The sequence below is a fragment of the Parus major genome, chromosome 6, assembly GCF_001522545.3.
Source record: "Parus major isolate Abel chromosome 6, Parus_major1.1, whole genome shotgun sequence".
In the NCBI taxonomy this organism is placed as follows: domain Eukaryota; kingdom Metazoa; phylum Chordata; class Aves; order Passeriformes; family Paridae; genus Parus; species Parus major.
This window is the reverse complement of record NC_031775.1, coordinates 1,990,313-2,003,162: the sequence shown is the minus strand read 5'-3', so window position 1 is coordinate 2,003,162 and position 12,850 is coordinate 1,990,313. Positions and strand designations below refer to the sequence as shown.

The window sequence follows — 12,850 nt, the reverse complement described above, 5'->3', positions numbered from 1 at the left end:
ACACCTTGGTTTGGATTCTTGCAGTAACTCACGGTAACAACTCAGCCTCTGGAAATGGGGTAGAAACAACCGGCAGGTGCAGGAGTCGGTGCCTGCTGTGCTTCCAGGCTGGGAATCAGCTGTGTGGGGCCATGCCATGGGAAAGAATCCCTAACAGCTCCCAGGTTTCTGGGCTGGAGCTGGAGCTAAGAAGGAAAGGGATTAATCCAGGCAGGAGAACATCCCACCTTGTGTTACTCCTGTAAAGTGTGGACGCTGTTTGGAATAGAGCCTCTCCTTCAGCCTGACAACGCTCCCAGAGGGAATTTCACAAGGGTACAAGGCTGGGAAGTGAGGAGCAAAGCTGTTGTGAAGGTGAAGCTCAGTTCACTCACAGAAATCACATAGGTCACTTCACCACTGTGCCTGGCAGGAAACAGGAAATGGGAGATTTCCAGTAAAGTCTTTGTAATTTGGTGGGGAAGAGGAGTACCGATACCAAATGGCTGCAGGGATGGTGGTCTAAATTACTTCAGACCAATTTCCCTTTTTTTAATTGGTGAGGGTTATTAACCTTACCTGCAGTTATAAGGCCAAATAGTTACAGTTCTGGAAGATATTCTAGTTTAATCTAGCTGTCCTCCATGCCACATACTCACAGCAGCCATAGTTACCTATCACATGATGTGTGAATTTGCTTCTGTCCCTTTCCCAAACCTCACCCTTCCTGGTTATTCAGCTTCTTTTTAATATGCTAGTAGAACTTCTGTGTCCCTCTGCAGCATTTCCATGGATAGAAACAGTGGAACTCTACCTAAAGGATGCTGCCTAAAGCTCAGCACAGTGGATGCTGTATCAGCTTTCCATCTGTGGCTAGGCTGAAAAGTGAGCAGGACTGAGATGGGAGCTGAAGGCTGGGGCAGCTCAGTTTGCTCAAGCAAACTCAGACTGAACACAGGAACTGTACCTGTGTAATTCACAGGTTGTTCTCACAACCTGTCTGCTGCAGCTGACAGAGGTGAGCTGCTCCTGGGTCCTTCACAAAGGCTTGCTGACAAATGACTTTCACCAGGTCAGGTTTTCAGGGCGTTCCACCGAGTGCCTACGTCCTCTCAGGCCAAACACCAGGCTCAGTGTGTGTCCACAGCATCTCTGAGCTTGTTTTTAGGTGAAACAATTTCTTCATGCAAGAGCTGTAAGCCTGAAGTCAGATTTTGCTGCCATCCACAATGAATACCCCTCTGGACAGGAAAGTGTGGCCTTTCCACCCAGAGCAGCCCAGGTGATGGGAGAGCACGTGGTGAGTGAATTTTCTACCCACACTGTTTCCAGATAAGATTTTTCAGAGCAGTCAGAGATCAAACAAGTTGTGTCATGAGGTTTGGTTGCTTCAGTCCTCTGCTGGCATGATCTCTGCTAGAGATCAACATGAGTTCTATGCCCTGCTGCTTTTGGGAGGTAGGTGGAATGCTGCTCTCAGCCTGCTAACCAAAAAGTCTGATTAATCAGATGAATGCTCTCATTCTGTATCCTGCTGAGTGGTAATACCTGTGAGCAACTGCCCCAGCTGGCAGCTTTTCAGTGCTGGGTCTTGCTGTAAATCCCTAAAAGCAGAGGGGTCCCAGTGATTTATGCAAGCCAAGTGTTCCCAAAGAGGATTCAGGTAAGGGAATTATTGAGAGAAATATGTTGCTCTGTCCCTTTTTCCTGCCTGGTACCTTTTCCATGGGAAAGCCCTGCTGTGTTTTGGTGAGGAATTCTGCCAGGAATTGCCTGTTCCTTCTTCTAGGTCGCTTGCCTTTATGGAGCATGTCCTGTCTTGACTGAAGTTCCTCAGATTTCTGAGGCAAATGCAAGTGAGGACAATGTCCCTCACTTTGTTTTTCTGTCCTGCTCACAGCTGGGTACTGCCTATCATCACTCCTGCTTGCTTAACATCAGGAATGGAGGCCACCAATGCTGCTTCATGACAAAGTCAAAAGGATCTGGATTAAGGATTTTATCAAACAGTTTAAAATGTAATGCTTTTCCAAAGATGTGATTATTATCTTGGAGTTGTTCTAGCTCTACCAAAAAAAACCAACTCTATTTAAGTAGATTTGAAAGATTTTTTATCTTATTGGTAACTAAGTTACCAGGAAGGGTGTTTATATGTGCCACCACAGCCTGAAAGAATTCCCTCCCAGCCTCCTGAAGTGAAACCTGAACAAACACAGTTTGTCTCAACGGTGTGACTTATTTTTTTCCTTGCTGCTCAGGTGTCAGGACTCCAGATTTTTACCACTGCTCACCTGCAGTGAATCTTAGCATCTTATGCAATCTTAGCATCTGAGCTCTGACCAAGCAGGCAGAAAGGCCTGAACCAGCAGCAGCTCAAACATCCTTTCATCTGTCTCTTCCACTGAGTTTTCCTTGCCCAGATGGTCTCCTTGTTGCTCTTCCTCCATTTCATCACTAAAATCAGACCAGCTCCCCAGGCAAGGCCCAGATTTTGGCCTCAGGGTAAGAGGCACTGATCCTTTCAAGACTTTTCTCTAAGTGCAGTTGTTGTAGTAGCAGTTCCTGTCTCATTCACATTATCTGTGGTCTAAAATGCTTGTGTTAAGTCTTGCTCTTCCCCTCTCTACCACCAGATAGCTCTGTTCTCTCTTTCTTGGGACAGAAGTAACTGTCTTACTGGTGAGGGAAATGTAGAAACCCATCTAACATTTACCAAAAAAAAAAAAAAAAACCAATAAAAAAATTGGGTATTTTATATGAAAATAGAAGATTGAATGGGAAGAGACAGAAGAAGAGGAGAGCAAACAGGCAGTGGCTTTTCTTCTGGTTTTTGATAGCTCTCCCAGATCCATATAAACACAGACACTGGAAAGTGCCACTGTCCCTTTATTTTTGTTCTGGGAAAAAAGGTGCATTCCATGTCCATCCAAGACAGAAGAAATGTAGGAAAACAGGACATTGGTGCCATGGGGTCAGTGACAGCTGGTCACAATAAGTCTGATGCTTTGGAACTAAGGATTTTATTGTACATTTACTTCAAATCATGGGATCCCAGAGGTGACCCACTGCACATGGGACTGTCAGATCAGTCTAGAGACCTCTGTGGGTCAGTGTGTCCGAGTGCCATCCTCACTGTAACAGAGCCCTCACCTCCAGGGGCTTTGGAGGCTTTTCTGTGGAGCTTTCACAGTTCTGGTGAAATCACAGAGTGGATGGAGCCCTGCCTAAGCTGTCTGGGCAGTCTGCTGCTGAACCCACTCCCGGATCAGCTGGTGAGCAATGGCCTGTTTGGGAGGGAACCAGGGTAAACAACTACCATCCTCCTGCTTTGAAGATCTGGGCTCTCTCTTGAGACCCTCCACAATTTCCTCCAGGCCAAACCAACGGGCTTCCTCCAGTTCCAGGGTGTCCACACTGATCTGGAAAGAATTCAGAGGGCACCAGCTCCTTAAATCAGCTTTGAATGTGGGCAGTGGTACCTTGCCTGTTCTTGCTTCCACAGAGATCCTGTGTTACATCCATGCCTGAATTAGGCACTGAGGCCATTCCAGGGAAGGATATCACTATCCACCAGTATTTTGTTGTGCTGGTTTCCCTAGGGAAGCCACAAACCAGCCCCTGCTCCGCTGTGGCAAAGCAAAGTGGCCGAGCACAGCAATTAATGTGGCAGAACCTGCAGGTTCTATGGCAAATTTGTGAGGAAAAACCCTCTGCAAAGTTCAGAGGGAAAACTACAGGAGTGTTGGGCTCTGGGCTTGTCTATCCAGCAACCTGAGCCAAATCTGGCACCCCGCAACAGAAGATGATGGGATTGTTTCCACATTTGTCCTGCACTTGCAGAAAAAGCCAACGAAAAATTGCATTTATGGAGGGTTTGATGCTCTCCTGACTAAATTCTGCAGACCGAAGGAGACTTTGCTGCCTGAGGCCGGCAGAGGAATGGCTCAGGGGAGCCCGAGCCGCTCACCTCAGCCCGCTGGGCTCCCACCAGGGCGTGGCAGGCTATCATTAAGGAGCTGCCGGGGAAGGGCCAGTGCTGGGAAGCCGAGTAGCGGAGCGACTCCACCTCCAGCCCCACCTCTTCGGCCACCTCTCGCCGCACTGCCTCCTCCACGTTTTCACCTGGAACCAACCAGAGTTGGGCAAGGACGGCCCGGGCTCAGGGCAGCCAGCCGTGGCCAGGAAAACGCAGGCAAGGCTCATTCCCACACGCAGGAGCTCCAGCTGTGCCGACCTGGAAACACTTGCTGGTGGGATGCTCCATTAAATTCACCAACCTCTATAAACACAGGCACCAGAGACACTTTTGGCCCCATCTATATACGGACATACATACAGCTGGACAGAACAATTCAGTTTTAAGCCATTTTCCCTCCTGTAACAAGGGGTCAGTAGTTTTTCTTCTAAGCCAGGCTGCATGAGCCACAGAATGGATTATGAAAGGGTCAGAGGTTATAAACCAGCAAGTTTAAAGCTTATGTTTACTATCAGGGATAGTAAACACCTATAATTCCCATTCCCTTTAGGTACATAACAGCTATTTTGAATTCTGTCTGCATGCAAACACCGATCTGCTTCAATCTAATGTTTTTTTCCCAGCTGTCACAGAACCACAGACTGCTTTGGGTCTGAAGGGACTTTAAGGATTAATTAGTTCCAACCCCCTGCCATCAGCATGGACATCTTCTGCTAGACTGGGCTGCTCAAAGGCTTGCCCAGCCCGGCCTTGAACACACCTGGGGATGGGGGCACAGATCACCTGAGTCCATCCTTCTCTGTGAGCAGGCATTTGGCTGCTGTCCCCACACCCTGCCTGCCCAGAACTCACTTACCCACGTCACAGAAGCCTGACAGAGCCGTGAACATCCCCGGGGGAAACGAGGGCTGTCGCGCGAGGAGGCACCGGCTCCCGTCGGACACCAGGGCGATGACCACTGGAGACATCTGGCACGAGCCCCACCAAAGCAAGAGAAGCAGCTCAGACTAAACAAGTTAAGTGAAAATTTTTGCTTTTTGCTGGCTGGTTGGCCATTAAAGACAAAGTACCCAGCTGTCACAGTGACACTGTCAGTCCCCAGGACCGAGATTGATGAGAGACAAACTGTTTTCTCGTGTTCAGGCTTGGCTGTTTATTCTTTCCTTATCTATATTACACATGTAAGACTACAAGGAGCTATATACAATAAGCTCTCTCTATATACCCTAAGAATCTCTCCAAGGCCTTTTATGTGTCTATTTACCCAATAATCAAATGCCAAGTCACTTATTTTCTTTAGTGACACAGTGACCTGACACCCGTGTGCTGCAATGTTTTTATCCAATCACCCACAATTACCCAAAAACCCTTAGAAGAAGAAGATGAACAACAAGAAGAGACAATGCCCCAAAGTTTCCATCTTGAATTCACTTATTAATATAACTAAAACTCCAAACTTTTTCACCCCATGACTTAAGATAACTCTATCTAATTTATACACTCACATTATTAGTTTTTTTACTTAACTTTAGAAGCTGTCTCCATGGCTTTAGGCTAAACTCAGTGCTCTCTTGGGTGCCAGAGCCTGTCAGCACAGATAAAGGAATATTTTCTGTGCCTGACTCCAACACCCAGCTGGACACAAATCCCTTCTCCTGCTCACCTTTGCTGCCAGGTGCTCACCTGTGGGTAGTAAGTGACTCCGCTGGCGTGGCAGACGCGTTTGCTGCCAGCTGGGTTCTTCTGAGTGGGCTGCCCCGTTTTGCTGCAGTACTGGTGGGACTCGTGCCACTGCAGAAGGGAGTGGGCCTGCCAACACAGAGGAGCACAAACCTCATTTACACCTAAGGGGAAGAAATAATTCAGAGTGGCCTCCCTGAATAACGCTTTGCGCGCAGTCGCGGGGATAAACTCGGATTATCCTCGGAAGCACGGGCAGTGCTTTGAGAAGCGGCAGGTTCTGCAGTCCATGTTTGCTGCCTCTGAATTTGAGTGTGTCTGGGGGAGCTGGGCAAGAGCTGTTGTGTACTGGCACATAATGGGAGTTGTATGGGGAGCTGGACTGTTTCTAAAGAGTCTCCAGCCCTGAGTATCTTCCTTAAAAATAGCCCAGGCATCACCAACATTATAGAGCAGGAAAGGAAACACAAGCTATTTCTCCTTATGGGTCAGGACAGCTGATTTTCACAGACAGGTGCTCTCTTAGGCCTCCCAAACACACCTGCAGAGCACCAGCTTATGAGGGAGAGGTTTTAGAAGAGCAGCTCTGAGAGAAGATGCATTTGTTTGTTTGTGATACCCAGTTTGCCTGATGTTTGTTTGAGCTGAGGACAAACTGGGATTGCTGGGATTTAACACATTTCAGCATAAATTACTGCAGTCATTTTTAAGTCACTTGTCTGTTCCTCCTTGCCTTGCATCTTCCTTTTGGGACCACAAATTTGGGAAAACTGGTGTGATTTATATAGTGTGCCTAGGTTCCTGAAAGCGTACAGCAGGTAATTCTAGAATATTAGACCATAAAACAATATGGGAGATGAGGAGAAGGGCTGGTGTTAGAGATCACAGCTCCCCTAAAGTAAAAAGCCCTGTCCAATACCGAAGCCAGCAAAGGAGAATCCTCCCTGTCCACTACAAAGAGAGCTTTTCGTAGGTCAGTAAATGATCCCTGCAGTTCTGACTCAATGACTGATTTATCCAAGGCTCCTGTTAAAGGAAAGGAAAAGAAAAAAAAGAAAAAAAGAAAATTAGATCTCATAAATTTCAGCTATTATTGCCATTATTCCAATTTTATGCCCTTTGCTGTTCTAATATACAATTTCTGGGAGTTCCCATGGAAGTGAACCACATCAAGGGTAGAATTCCCAAATGTCAGTGGTCTCCCCCAGCCCACCTTTCCTAACACACACAGGAGCAGCAGTGCAGCCTCTGGCTGTGACCTGCCACGCTCACAACAGCTCCTGCAGAGCCCCCACCCAGCCCTCCTTGCCAGGACAGGTTCTCCCAAGGATTAGGGATGCTGGCCTGGCAGCACCTCCATCCCAAGTGCATCAAACTGGTGCTGGCACAGGTGGAAGAGGAGTCATCCCCACCTAAATCCAGCGCAAAGCGCGGTCTGTGCTCGTCCGAACAGCCGATCAGCACCGACTTCTCTATCCACTGCTCAGCCTCTTGGAACTTCTCCAGAATCCCTTTCATCTCTAAACAGCAGGGAGAGGGGGAGAGAAAGCTGTGGTGAAAGCAAATCCATACAACTGTGGTGCTCTCTGGATCTTCAAGGCACAGGCAATCTTGGCTCAAGGCAGAATGCCCCCGTGTCAAAGGGGACCAGACAAGTGCTCCCACCCAGGCACAAACCTAAAATCTGGCTTTCCTCCTAAGCTGTAGGACATTTAGACCATGTCAGGCTAAAGATCACAATGTTGTAATGCTTGGGGAGAAGCTGTCCATTGGTTTTGTCCTGCACTAAGCAATACCTTTCTCTCAAAGAAAACTTTTGCTACGTTATACCAAAACAGACATTTGTCAGTAAGACCTTGTTTGTTTTCCTGCCAACCCTCTGTCTTCAGAGGGCACAGTCCCAAATGTTTAAACCTGATCACCTCAGAACAGATCAGGCTGACACCATGTGTGACCCACCAGGTGTTTCTTTCTGGATGCACTGATTTCTCCTTACCTGCTGCACTGAGCTGTGGTACCAAATATTTCTTCCCAGCTTTCTGCAGGAAGGGGGAGAGGTTGTGAAAGAGGTAGAAAGTTCCTGAGGTCTGAGCTTGTCTACAAAGGCTGTCATCTTCCTTTAGCTGATTTAAGTATCTGCAGTGAGAAAATGGTTGGGAAGATTAATTGAAGATCATGTTGAGATTATTTCTTATTTGGAGGCATTTATTTTGCACAGAGCAGGGGGGTGCTGAATGGGAAAATCAGATTTAAGGTAATCCATGTGCCTGGGGAGTTCCCACAGCTGAGTCACTCTTTGGTGGGCTGCAGCCTCTAGTGAAGTTTGTGTGGCAGAAAATACAGCAGTTCTTACCTCCCACATGAACACCTTCAAGTTTGGAGATGCAAGAAGCTCAGTAACCCAGTCTTCCAATCCACAAGGTCTGCTGTAAAGGCTGCAGGAAACCTCGATCTTCTCTTCAATCCCCCCAGTCCCTCCCAGCTCAGAATATTCTGTGAATTTGGATGGCTCCAAATGCTGTTTTGGCCAAACTGCTGAGCACTTCTGATGTTGAATCTGGTTCCCATCAGGCTACATGTGTTGTGTTGTACCTGTCACACTGATGTGAGGGGTAAAAACCCCAAGTTTTAGGGCACAGCTGGCTGGAGCTGAGTTAGCAAAAAATAAAAATAAATGGAAAAAAGGGTGTCAGCCTGTGCTCCTTTCAGGCTGTTTGAAGCACTATTTAAAATGAGGTGAGCAGCACCACTTGAAGTCTGGTACTGTGGGAGCCCTCCAGCCAGGACAGGCAATCATTGACAGAGCTTCAGCCAGAGAGAACCAGCTCTTGCCTTGGCTGTTAGCATTTACAGAGCTCACAAAGCATTAGTGTGTGATGGTTAAAGGATTAACCCCCTGATCAGGGCTAGCTAGGGCTGCTTGTGCCAAGCTCTGCCCCCCAGTGCTCAGGGACCAGATGAGAACTTACCTCATTTTTCTCACATAGGTGGAGTGCAACCTGCAGAGGAGGGAGGAAACTCTCCTGTGCAGTGCTTGATATGCTGCAGCCATAACCAACACCTACAGCTGGTGTCTCTGCCTGAAAAAGAGAGGCATAAAATGTAATGCAGCAGCCCTGCAAGGTTAAGTTTGATTTAAAAGGTGCAGGTAAATCTCATTCTCAGAGTCTGTGGAAATCTGCTTTCTAAAATGAGCACTTCAGTCACACTTCAAACTCCATTTCAGGACAGTTTTAAGACTACTTAAAGACACCTCAGCTTGTTTCCATCTCTGAGTGTGCACAGACCTTACAGAACTTGCTTATAGGACTAGATTAGACCTTCCTGTCCCAAACCCCTAGAGAAAAGGGCAGAGAAGGTGGCTGCTCTTTTGCTGGTTTCCTACACAGTTGTAATGTCCTCCACCCAACCACACATCCTATTGGATCTGTGGGAAAGGCCCTGATGCCAGGAGAGAATGAAAGACAGAATATCAGAATTCCCTGAGTTAGGGGACAGCAGTTGCAGCTGAATGCCCGAGAGCCTGAGGCTTTGGCTGGGACAGCTGAAAACTCGGAGCTGGAGACAGCAAAGGCTCCACACCTCGAGAAGCCGTCCCAAACTTTGGGGAGTTCTGTTCCCCGGGGATTTTCTCCACTTACTGCGCTGTGTTTTCCCTGCTCGCTGCGCCGGGATCTCGGGTGACCTCTGGCTCTGCAGTGACTCCGCTGGGCTCCAGTCACTCTTCCCTCCCCGGGAGTGCTGGGAATTGTAGTTCTGCTACACTCCCGGAGTTTGTTCCTGGTCTTCCTTACTTCCCCTCTCCTTTCTCCTTTTCCTTTTTGTTTCCCCCACTCCGAGCTTCTCTGGGTTTTGTATCCACAGCACAGGAGCGTTGTTTAAAGGAAAGGACCATAAGTCCTCCAGCAGGAAAAGATGCCAAAAGCTGGATTTATCCAAAGGCTGAGCCAAATACCCACAGCTGGATTTGTCAGCAAACAGCTCTGATCAGAGAGCCAGGGCACGTCAGAATAATGACAAACTGCTTTCATTCCTTCGCAAGCAAACAGATTCCTCTCGGGTATTGAAAACTTTACCCTGGGTTGGAGCCTACCTGACTATATTTAGCACAAAGAGAATTTTATAAACACACAAAAAGTGAATGTTTTCAGGGCAGCCTGCTGCTCTTTGGTCATGAATCGAGCTGTTCTAATCGAGAATTCACGTCATGAAATTTGAGAGCATAGCTCGTAAAGATAATAAACAGAATATCCAGGGAAATAGTACTCTTGTTACCAGAGTTACTTACAAGTTTAGGTTTAATTATGCTTGACTTCTATTTTTATGCTTCCTGAAACAGAGCAAGCCCAGCCTTATTAATCCACCGGGCTAATTGGATTAATGGACAAAACACATCTTCCCTTAATAAGATAAAGGATTGAAATATAATCTCTAAGGGAAGTATCCACCCTGCTGTGAAAACAAACTTAACAGATTTATTGACCCCAGCTGCCCCCAGATACACATCTTGCAAGAAGAGCTGGCTTTAGAGGGAATCAGCTGGAGGAGATACTTGGGATATCAAGTTTTGGGACAGCCTCTCCATCTGGCTTAGCCCAGAGCAGCCAGCTGTTTGTCACAGGAAGGGTTAAAAGCCAGGGCAGGGCTCGGGCCTCTCCTTTTCAGGTGAAACCCCCGTGGGCTGGATTAGCCCAAAATTTGTCCACCTGGCCTGTGTGCCAGGGAAAGAGAGGCAGAGAAAATGAGATTAGAGCCTGCACTTCTGCTGCTGGTCTGAGCAGGGGGAAGCCAAGCGCTCCGTGAGAGATTCCTTGTGCCTCCTCTGAGATTTCACGTGCCAACTGCCCCGTCAGATATTTCTGCAGCATGTAAGCAAGGGGCATGATTTTGAAACAGAGGCTTGCTTGTCACTTATTCACTTAATCATTTAATTCAAGGAGCACAAGTAGCAGTTGTTGGTTTGGCACTTGAGTTGTTTCTCTGTAAGTATTTTTGGGGCTCTGAGTTGCACCTGTAAACTGTTTATATCAGACATTGTACCCTGTGCTGGGAGCAATCCTGGGAGTGAAGAGAGGGCCTGGACACAAAAATGCATCTCTGACAGCTTCCTGTAGCTTACCAGTTTGAGCTTTGGCAGGGCCCCAGAGGAAGTGAATCCCAGAAACTCTCCTGAAGCAGAAAGAGCAAGCAAAGAGGTCACAAGCAGTGGGAACATCATCTCTTACATGGACAAGATCAAGGCAAATCTTTGGTCCTGTGTGGCTAAAAATTCTTTTTTTTGGTCAAATCTGGGTTTGTAAAATACTCATACTGGGGTTAAGAGTTGGTAAAAGGTTTTTCCAAGCCACAAAAGCGGCTGGAAAATGTAATTCCAGGCTAATAATGGTTATACTACTAATCTTGCTTCTTCTTTCTGTTTTGTGTCTCTCCAGTTACCCCCAATAAGCAGAAATGAGCATTAGAATTGCTCACAGCTGGCCCTTGTAAAACAACTGTTAATTGCCTTAAACACATTAAACCAGCAAATTCACATCGAAAACTTGTGGTCAAGCCACAAGGAACTTCTTGGAAAGAAAAAGAGAGTCCTTTTTTTAGGAAAAGCTTAGGGAAAGACAAACCACTTCTTTAAAGAGAAAGCTAATGAGTAGCCTTCCCCCCCAGCATTAAATTTTAGAGGCAAACTACCCAAATCTGGCTTTTCTCTGAAGTTAGAATCATGTCTATTAGGTATTAGACAGCTGGGCCTTTTGTGGATTGATATAAATATGACTCACCTGTGCCTTAAAACACTGCACAGCAGGTCACTGCCTCCAAAAAGATGCTGAAGGTGTGGAAAAAGTTCCAAGAGGACGAGGAATATTACCAAGCTTAACCACTGCAAGGAACTGGGTAGGCTCTGTGTAAGGGATGGGCACAGGGTGTCTCATCCCATGCAGGAACCTCATTAATCAAAACTAACGAGCTGGAGCCTTCATCCCCAAGCTGACTGACTTCTTGGTGTTCCCCACTCCCTGCCTTACTCCCTAAAAATATCTGGAGAGTGCAAAAGAGGACGAGAAAGCAGCAGATCTCGCTTGGAAAAAAAATCTGACTGCGTCTCTTACAGCGTGTGAGGTTTAGCCAAAGCTCTAGAAGCTGCTGTTAAATCTCTGGCTAGATGTTAGGGACTCTTTGGATAATGGGGCTTTAACTGGATGCCTCAGCTAGAAGCTTGGATATCATTCCAGCGTTTCCTGCTAGTTGTAGGAGTTGTATTTCTGTTGGAAGGCGACCAAAATGAGAGGAAGGGAAGGCTTATTTTTTGACGGATAGTTCCACTAAAAACTGGCCTCCTTCCTGCTCTGGCTCAGCAGCACTCGCAGTGCTGGCCATGTGCACACATCTGTGTCCACAGCTGGACAAGAACCGACTAAATCCACCTCGTGCCCTTGTTTGTGTCTCCCGTGAGACTCGCTGCATCCCAGCACCCCCCAAAAACGGGACAAAACACCCGAGGTTTTGTCTTTCCGAGGCGCTGCTGAGGAGCTGAGGTGACAGTCTGGGCACAGGGAGAAATCTCAGGTGAGGGTCTCCAGCTCCCTCTTCTGAACGAGGTGGTTTTAAAGCAGCTCAGTCACCCTGCTAAGAAATGTGTGTTACAGGGAGGGTTTGGCCCCTGTTATCCCTTTGCCAGCTCTCTGTTGTGGTTGTTGTGAAAGGTTTCCAGTGACCACAAATGCCTGCCTTTAAAGGGTGAAGATCAAAGGCTGGCTATGCTAGTGAGGAGCGTGATCCTTTACTTGAAACCCTCACCTAAAGCAAAAGGAAAAAAGAGCTTAGCAACGCCCTTGATTCCAACTTAATAGCCGGAATCAACAAGTAGCCAGTTTATTTACCAACTCCTGGAAAGCAATCAGCAGGGCAGCATGGATCTCACAGAGCAAGACTCACCCAAGCAGCTTTTTAATGTGCCTGGGGGCACACACGGGCCCTCCTAGCCCGGGCTCGATAGTCCCGGAGGTCTTTTCCAGCCTAATTATCCTGCGACGCTAAGCCCAGCCGCTCTGGCAGCAAGGAGCGGGCGGTATCCCGGCCTTTTTCTGGCAACTTTCACTGCAAAAACACCGCGGGGTGTCCCGGGGTGCCGGTACCGGGGGGTCCCCCGGCCCTGAGGGACCCACGTGGAGGCGCGGAGGTGGCGGCGGCGCATGCGCGGTACTGCGGCCGCCGCTGTGA

General features: G+C 47.7%; 1 protein-coding gene across 10 annotated transcripts in view; it reads right to left on the bottom strand.

The window, feature by feature from the left end:
* NUDT13 (nudix hydrolase 13) overlaps positions 1-12,829 on the bottom strand; it is a 15,834-nt gene extending 3,005 nt beyond the window's left edge. Inside the window, exons 1-11 of one of the 10 annotated variants that reach the window (XM_033515580.1) lie at positions 12,566-12,829; positions 11,410-11,531; positions 10,755-10,804; positions 8,605-8,715; positions 7,632-7,771; positions 7,048-7,155; positions 6,555-6,661; positions 5,639-5,764; positions 4,812-4,962; positions 3,947-4,101; positions 2,848-3,398 (exon numbers count right to left, since the gene is read on the bottom strand). In XM_033515580.1, the coding sequence (XP_033371471.1) occupies positions 3,204-3,398; positions 3,947-4,101; positions 4,812-4,962; positions 5,639-5,764; positions 6,555-6,661; positions 7,048-7,155; positions 7,632-7,771; positions 8,605-8,687 (1,065 nt within the window). In that variant the 5' untranslated portion in view covers positions 8,688-8,715; positions 10,755-10,804; positions 11,410-11,531; positions 12,566-12,829 and the 3' untranslated portion in view covers positions 2,848-3,203. Of the gene's footprint in view, positions 1-4; positions 186-2,847; positions 3,399-3,946; positions 4,102-4,811; positions 4,963-5,638; positions 5,765-6,554; positions 6,662-7,047; positions 7,156-7,631; positions 7,772-7,988; positions 8,247-8,604; positions 8,716-9,276; positions 10,421-10,754; positions 10,805-11,409; positions 11,532-12,565 lie in introns of those variants that run through there. The other 9 variants (XM_033515579.1, XM_033515584.1, XM_033515582.1 and 6 more) reach the window with 9 other exon arrangements.
* Positions 12,830-12,850: the final 21 nt, after the last annotated feature.